The sequence below is a fragment of the Lactuca saligna genome, chromosome 5 (assembly GCF_052625555.1).
Source record: "Lactuca saligna cultivar CGN05327 chromosome 5, ASM5262555v1, whole genome shotgun sequence".
Classification (NCBI taxonomy): domain Eukaryota; kingdom Viridiplantae; phylum Streptophyta; class Magnoliopsida; order Asterales; family Asteraceae; genus Lactuca; species Lactuca saligna.
Genome location: NC_136421.1, coordinates 262,459,065 through 262,466,712, shown reverse-complemented (window position 1 = coordinate 262,466,712; position 7,648 = coordinate 262,459,065). Strand labels below are relative to the sequence as shown.

At 35.3% G+C, this 7,648-nt stretch overlaps 2 protein-coding genes across 3 annotated transcripts; one reads left to right on the top strand and one right to left on the bottom strand.

Annotated features, from left to right (window-relative positions):
- The first annotated feature begins 818 nt into the window (after positions 1-818).
- On the top strand, positions 819-5,000 carry LOC145047625 (protein tesmin/TSO1-like CXC 2). 2 transcript variants are annotated; one of them, XM_078995935.1, is made up of 10 exons: positions 819-1,102; positions 1,878-2,038; positions 2,260-2,821; positions 2,908-3,398; positions 3,475-3,549; positions 3,657-3,831; positions 3,909-4,004; positions 4,082-4,148; positions 4,230-4,368; positions 4,463-5,000. In XM_078995935.1, exons 1-10 carry the CDS (start codon positions 1,007-1,009, stop codon positions 4,806-4,808), a joined length of 2,208 nt encoding a protein of 735 aa, XP_078852061.1. In that variant the 5' UTR covers positions 819-1,006; the 3' UTR covers positions 4,809-5,000. The 2 variants fall into 2 exon arrangements, with proteins under 2 accessions (XP_078852061.1, XP_078852062.1); XM_078995936.1 differs by having other exon boundaries at positions 822-1,102; positions 4,466-5,000.
- A 58-nt stretch (positions 5,001-5,058) lies between these two features.
- LOC145047626 (C-8 sterol isomerase) lies at positions 5,059-6,788 on the bottom strand. The gene is made up of 3 exons (XM_078995937.1): positions 6,112-6,788; positions 5,873-6,022; positions 5,059-5,473 (listed from the first exon to the last, which is right to left on the bottom strand). The coding sequence occupies exons 1-3, from the start codon at positions 6,715-6,717 to the stop codon at positions 5,222-5,224; spliced, it is 1,008 nt and encodes a 335-aa protein (XP_078852063.1). The 5' UTR covers positions 6,718-6,788; the 3' UTR covers positions 5,059-5,221.
- Positions 6,789-7,648: the final 860 nt, after the last annotated feature.

Genomic DNA, 7,648 nt, shown 5'->3' with positions numbered 1-7,648 from the left:
AACATAAACATAAAACATATGTTCTTATAGTCACAAATAAAATTGGATTAAAATTTTATTATTATAATATATATGCTCACATCAAATTTTTTGAAATATCTTTGACATAATCATATATGATTGATTAGAACTTTTATAGCTAAAACATAAAATAAACGTCTCGATTTATGCCAACTTGTCATTATATAATATAATAATAATGAAACATTTTAATCAAAATAACCAATTTCAAATAATAATCATTATAACTTTATTATATATTATAAATTAAAACCTGATTGCTTAACCAACATGAAATAACAATAAAATATCGTTACTACTTGTTTAGATTACTCAGTAAAAAAGGCTGCATCTTCTTAAGAAAACAAGATAACTAAAAAAATGTTATATAATTTTGAAGTATAATAAAAATAATAAATAAATATCTATAGCAATATACCCAACAAATAAAAACAAGCGATGTAAAACCAAGTAGTAAATAATGAAAATTTGACAAATGAAAGTAAGCGTTAAAATATGGAGTGTTTTATACAGTCAATGCATTAGAAGACAGACACAAGAAACCAAGTGGGATGAAAAAAAGGAAAGAATCGAGCGACAAGAACATAAGTTGGGTGAATTAATGTTAAATAATATCTGACACACCCTTAAATCTTAAATCTTAATTGCAAATCATCATCATTAGTTTACGTTACCTTTTACTTTTCCACATAACATTTAACATTTGTTTTATAACCAATCTCTCTTTGTTCCTTGCGTGGCGTGGGTGTGGGCCTGTGCATATTTCATCAGCATCAAGGAAAAAAAATAAAAACTTGCTTCACTTCCCGCCCTTCCCGCTTCTTCTTGAATCTCATTCTCATCTACTATCTTCTAGTCTTCTACTGTTACCACAAAAACAAAAAAGAATACAATAAAAAAAGAAAAACAACACCCTGCACTCTGCAGTCACTCAAAGACTCAAGAGGCTGGAGCCGACGACACTGGATTCAGGTTGAAGAGGAAGATGGGTGATGAGAAAGATCAAGACAAAGAAAGTGTTGTTGTTGTAATGGATACTCCGGAAAGAACCCAGATCGCTACTCCACTTTCTAAATTCGAGGTGAATTGGGTTTTCGTGTGCGCGATTGGGTTCTTCGCTTCTGTTACTGGGAAATTTTTGTGTTTATGGTTTGTTTTAGTGAATCCGATGCGGCGATTTCTAGTAGGGTTTGGTTTTGGATGTTTATGGGTTTCTCCGATTTCTTCAATTTTGCGTCTTTTTCATAGCATTGGTCTTAGATCAAGTTTGATTATTGATTTCTTGTTGTTCGGCGGCGTTTCGCCCTTTTGTGGTGAAGTCAATTCGATGAATTTGGTTTTTATTTCTTGTTTAATGTATGTTCTTTTATGGGGTAACCAATTACCCTTTCGATTTGATATACTCGTGGGTTAATTTCTGCCTCCTTTGCCCTAATTAATTCCGTAGGGTTTTATGGCAGATTGACCAACCCTTCTTCTTCTTCTTCTTCTTCTTCTTCTTCTTCTCCTTGAGAATTAGGGTTTGTTTGTAAATTTCAATCCGAATTTAAAGTAAGATATGATTTTGGTCTCAATTATTCTTTATGATGTATTTGGAAATTTTCCTCTCTAGATCTATGGAGATGTATGCAGTTTTCTACCAATTCTTTGCTCAATTTGTTATTTTTATTTTCTCTAGGTTTAAAAATCCCAGAATCGGTCAGTTCGGGTTTTACTAGGACATGTTTGGAACTGATAGATGTTAAATTACTTAGTTATACTTAATGTTACGCACCTGATTTTATCAATTACATCAATGATCTTGATCTGTTGTTCTTTTGGATGTCTAATTGAAGGGTTTTCTTGTCTTTCTGCAGGATTCCCCAGTCTTCAACTATATCAATAGTCTTTCACCTATCAAGCCCGTTAAATCTGTGCATTTCACACAGACATTTAGCGCTCTAAGTTTTGCATCCCTTCCATCTGTTTTCACTTCGCCTCATGTCAGTTCCCTCAAAGATTCTCGATTCCTAAGAAGGTAATGGGATTGAAGAATCAAGAATGTGGATATAAAGTAAATGCTACTTCCATTTGGTAGGGTATGGCATGATGGAATTGGAAAAGGAATGGAATTAGCCATTCCATATTCCATTGGAATGAATAAAATGCTACTTCATTATTCCATTCCATCAAACTAAACAAAACCCCACTAAACTTTTTTTTCTTTTCTTTTAACCACTTAAATTCTTGACTTTTCAGGCACCAGTTTTCCGATCCATCAAAACCGGAACTTACATCCGAAGATGCAAAGAAAACCGAAACCAATGAAGGGAATCCAAACGTCACTCAGAACCCATTACATCCGCAAACGGAATTCAATTCCAATTCCGTTTCCGAAACTTCTGTTATGCAATCAAACAGGCCCTCAAATCTTGAATCAAGAAAACTCAGCTATGAAGCAGTTAGCCCCGACACAATAAACACATCAAAAATGGATAATCCATCATCATCATCAATTGTCCCATTTGTCAATAACCATTCTGCAAATGATCGAATAAGAATAGAATCAGACATTGAAGGGATGGACTCGCTCCATAATAAAGTATCCGGATGTGATTGGGACAGTTTGATATCTGATGCTTCAGAGTTGCTTAATTTTGATTCACCCAGTGATACTGTCCCCTATAAGGGCTCCACTCAAACCACTTTGGACCAAAAACCCGATGATAAGAATGATAATCCTTCAGAAAAGCATGAAGGTGTTAGTACATCTTTAAACAATTTTGAGGTTGGTGAGCTGGCAGATGATATGGATAATGAGGTGAGAATTTTAAAGAAGGGTAAACGTTTGATTTAACTTAAAAAATGCATTTTAAATGTCTCTAATTTGCGTATATAAATTAACAGGTTGGATCAAATTTATATCGTGGCATGAGAAGGCGTTGTCTAGTTTTTGAGATGATGGGGTCTCGAAGAAAGCACTTAGAAGACATCTCAAATGTACCTGATTCCAGTGGACCTGTTCTTCCAAATGACAACTCTTTAATTCCAATGAGGACCGGAAACGGAAACGGAAACGGAAATGGGAATGGAAATGAATCCTCTAGATGTATTCTACCTGGAATCGGATTGCATCTAAATGCTCTTGCTTCAACTTTAGTGGATCAAAAAGTTGTTAAGCATGAAAGCTCGGGATCCGGTGGACAACTTATAATTGCACCGCCTTCTGCCGCCTACAATTCCATTCCTTCCGGTCAAGAATTGGTAACAACAATGGCTGATGCACCTGGTTTGGAGAATGATCAAAGCGGAGTAGTTTCGGTTACAGAAGATGTTTCTAAAGCACTTGGATTTGTAGTTAATGAAGAGTTAAGTCAGAGTAGTCCAAGAAAGAAGAGGCAAGTTATCACTTTCATATCTTTTTATTGATTGCCACATTGCATTTTTGTTTAACATTTTTTATTAAATTTACAGGCGTAGAATGGAACATGCAGGAGAAACAGAGGCTTGCAAGCGTTGTAACTGTAAGAAATCAAAGTGCTTGAAGCTGTAAGTTCTCTAAATCCCTTTTATTATTGGCAAGAAAACACTTGCACCATGTCATCAATTGCCCTTTGAACTTTTTTTATGAGATTCTGATATGAATTTATTTTCAGATACTGTGAATGCTTTGCTGCTGGGGTATACTGTGTGGAGCCATGTTCATGTCAAGAATGTTTCAACAAACCGATACATGAAGATACAGTGCTTCAAACTCGCAAGCAGATTGAATCCCGCAACCCTCTTGCATTTGCTCCCAAAGTTATTAAAACCTCTGATTCTATGCAAGAGGTTTGTTTGAATTGGATTCACACATTTATTTATTTATTATATATAGTATGTATCAATATGAATGATGGTTTGTGCAGGATGAATCTAGCAACACTCCAGCTTCAGCTCGACATAAACGAGGCTGCAATTGCAAAAAATCTGGTTGCTTGAAGAAATACTGTGAATGCTTTCAGGTTCTTTCCCTACTTTGCAAATTTTGTCAAAGTCAAAGTCAATATTCTAATTTAGGGTATGTGGTTCTTTTGTGAAGGGTGGTGTTGGATGCTCCATCAACTGCAGATGTGAAGGATGTAAGAATACATTTGGTCGGAAGGATGGTAAGTATTTATTTTTTTTCTCTATCAAACCGTTTTTTTTTTCTGCATTAAGTCAATTAATTGAGATGTTGTGGTTTATAGGTTCGGAAATGGATCCAGAAATGAATGTTGTTGATGAGTGTGAAGGGAATGGAACCGATGGAAGGTTCCAGAAGATGGCAATACACCATGAAGTCGAGCCAATTTCTGCTACTCCACCAACACCTTCACGTTTTGGCAGGTAATATAAATAATAACTAATTCCATTCCTTCATCCGATCATTCCATTCCACCCGAAAGATGTCTAATTACATATATATGATATAATATAAAAGCAGGCAATCTATTTCTATGATAAGCTCTTCAAAGGGGAAACCACCACGATCTTTTCTGGCCATTGGATCATCAGCATCATCTAGCCAAAGATTTGGAAAGCTGAATCCATTCAAAGTTGGAATCAAGACAGCAGCAGATAATAAGCAATTGCAGACAGTTGGAGAAGATAAGATACCTGAAATACTTGAAGAAAATGGTTCCCCAATCAGTGGTGTCAAATCTTGTTCACCAAACAGCAAAAGGGTGTCTCCACCACACTCAGGACTTGGACAAAGAAGCAGCAGGAAATTGATATTGCAATCCATTCCTTCATTTCCATGTCTCACTCCCAACTCTAAGCACTGATTGATTGATATGCTGCAAATCAATCAATCAACCACTTTCGATGCCTTTAGTTGTTACTGTGTAGTTTTTCTTTTCTTTTTTCTTTTTATATTTTTTTAATTTTTAATTTTGATGTCGTCGTTGTAAGGTTGCTTATTATTAAGGTTACTACAACTCTGCTTGTAAAATAATAATATGATGATGTTTTTAGCTTGTGTTTGCTTATCATAAAAACATAAACTATGGCCAATGATTTGACTGATTTGACTGATTATCATGATAATCTCTTTCTCATGGAACTAAACAAAATGAAAACAACTGAAAATGTCATATATCATCAGAAACATTAGTTGACACATGTACAAAACTAACAAACACAGTTAGTTCTAACTTCTAATGAAGAATGATATCTCAACGAACATACTTGAATCCTGTCATGTGGGAGCTAAGTGATTGCTACAAGAAAACATACACAATTGCTTCATGCATTGAGATGCTTTCATTATCATGAGTTTGAAGAACTCCATTGCTGATAAAAATGGTCTTGTGTTCTCAAAGATAAAGCTTCGTTTATACTCAAGGATCCATGTGTTTTGATCTAAACGCCATAATGATGTACTCCATTTTCCTTGTTCCCATGAAGTATTTGCTTTTCGAATCAAATGACCAGATTCCCCATTTGACCACTACAAATATTCATGGGATTAGATGGAAGAAATAGCAACATATTTCTATTTGTTTGTTTATTGTACTTTCAATTTTTTTCCTTATTCATCTTACTTTGAAAAATCTACCTATTTATAGCATTGTCAATTAAATACAGAACAGTTTTCACTCTTACTATCTTTTAATAAGAAAAAAAAACTGGAATTATATTGGTTTGATTTTTCAAAATACAAGTGTTAATAAGAAGAAATTGGAAGTAGAATGCTATAAATGGGTAGATTTTTCAAAGCACAAGTGTTTTAAAGAACAAACTCAAAAGTACAATACTAAAAGAGAGAAAAAAAAAACTAATGTATGATCCTTGAATACACAAATAAATGAGAGGAAAGTGTGAAAATGAAAAATTGAAAGTAGCTTACCTCTGTGACTGTTCCTGACAAGATAGTGAATGATCTTGAAGCAAATTCAGTTGTAAGCAATCCTGAGGTTTGCAAAGGCCATCCCCAAATGCTCACTTCTTCCATCCAGGATTTGTGGAGTTGACAACGAGATCTCAAGATCAAACCATCCTAAACACAGAAACAAATTTCATTAATCCCAAATGTTCCACTTTTACACACGAACACAAAGAAATATATACATACATATAACAGGGTACCTGAACTATTTCCCAATTGGGATATGTAGAGCTAGCTTCTGAGACACCATCTCCCATAAAGCTTCGTAGTTCATTATTCAAAAACCCTAAACGTTCTTTCACATCTTGAAGCCCAGATGATTTCTCACTTAGGTTTCTGACTATTTCTGGGGACAATTTGGTTTTCATGACTCTAGAAGTTAAAAATGAAAATCCTAGTTTCCCCATTACAATAAAGCAAAGAATCAGAACCCATTTCATCATCTTTAAGACATATACAAGTTTTGTCTTTTTACTGTCCATTTTCTGCCGGAAACTTTTCCTGATAGCTGGACTGAGGGGTGTAGATACCATGAGGCGAGAAGTCTCGGATATAGGAGTGGAGAGGGTTGAAGGATTGCTGAAAAGCGGGGTTTGAGGAGGAGATGGTTTTGAAGAGGAGAGCTTAGTGAGCGTGCTTCTATGGGCGCTCATCAAATCAAGGGTCGCATTGATGCTGGCGACACAGGTTTTGCACTTGCAGTTGGCATCTCTCCGGCAACGGGTTAAGTAGAAGCTGTCGTCTTCCATGGGGGAAGACGATTTCACGGAGGAATTGGGTGTTTGCACAGTGGTTCCCATTAGCATTTGATAAACATTAGTTTCTGAGATCTGGTTTAAATCTTGGATCAGAATGGAGAGAGACAAAGAAAATTGTTTGAATTTTGAATTTCAACGGCCATATATAAAATATGAGTTAATACTTACCAGCAATAAATATTAAAGTTACCAAAATACCCATGTGGTGTCCTGTACGATTTCATAAAATCTTGTCCTCCATAACTACGATGGTTTATCGTTATCATTCGTTATCATTCTTAGGGAAAATGACTTGTAAGGGTAATGATGTTTTACCCGTGTTCACATTATACCATTTATGTTTTTTTTTTAACAAAAAATACCATTAAAATGTGTTTCCTGTACATATTTTACCATTAGTAACCGGATACAATAGGTATCTCGGTATTTTTTTTTATTAAAAAAAAAATTATGTGGAAAATACGTGGCTCACCCCTCTCTCAATTAAACACCCTCACATTCAATTAAACACTCTCAAAGCACGATTAAACACCCTCATACCCAGATCATTGTGTAGGGTTTTCTCAGTCGAAGGTTTGTTTGAGATCGATCATGGCTGGTCCATCTAATGCAAAAGGATCAACTTACATTCAAGTAGATGTTCATTACGATGGAATGTTTTCCCCCATTCCTCATCTTATATACTACCTGAATAAAAAACGTCAATTACAGATGTCGATTTTGGTGGATTAAATTTCAAGGAGTTCATTTATGTTTTGAGGATGTCACAAAGGGGAAGTGTCCTGTTGTCTACTATTGTCTTGGGCATAAGTCAATGCGTGATGGGTTGACACCACTGAAAAATGATGATGACTACAAGAGGTTTCTTGATGCTGCACATGGTAACGAGGGAAAGATTAATGTATATATTGATCACTACAACGATTCAGTGCTTGACTGGATAGAGGAAGAAAAGGAAGAAATAGGTGTTGATAGTGAA

What these genes read in the sequence shown, in the direction of transcription:
- LOC145047625 (XM_078995935.1), top strand. Translation starts at nt 1,007, where the DNA reads ATGGGTGATGAGAAAGATCAAGACAAAGAAAGTGTTGTTGTTGTAATG. An exon ending in AGTAGTCCAAGAAAGAAGAG is followed by an intron (nt 3,399 to 3,474) that starts GCAAGTTATCAC and finishes TTAAATTTACAG; the next exon opens with GCGTAGAATGGAACATGCAG. An exon ending in AATACTGTGAATGCTTTCAG is followed by an intron (nt 4,005 to 4,081) that starts GTTCTTTCCCTA and finishes TCTTTTGTGAAG; the next exon opens with GGTGGTGTTGGATGCTCCAT.
- LOC145047626 (XM_078995937.1), bottom strand. Translation starts at nt 6,717, where the DNA reads ATGCTAATGGGAACCACTGTGCAAACACCCAATTCCTCCGTGAAATCG. An exon ending in CCAATTGGGAAATAGTTCAG is followed by an intron (nt 6,023 to 6,111) that starts GTACCCTGTTAT and finishes TTCTGTGTTTAG; the next exon opens with GATGGTTTGATCTTGAGATC. An exon ending in TGTCAGGAACAGTCACAGAG is followed by an intron (nt 5,474 to 5,872) that starts GTAAGCTACTTT and finishes GAATATTTGTAG; the next exon opens with TGGTCAAATGGGGAATCTGG.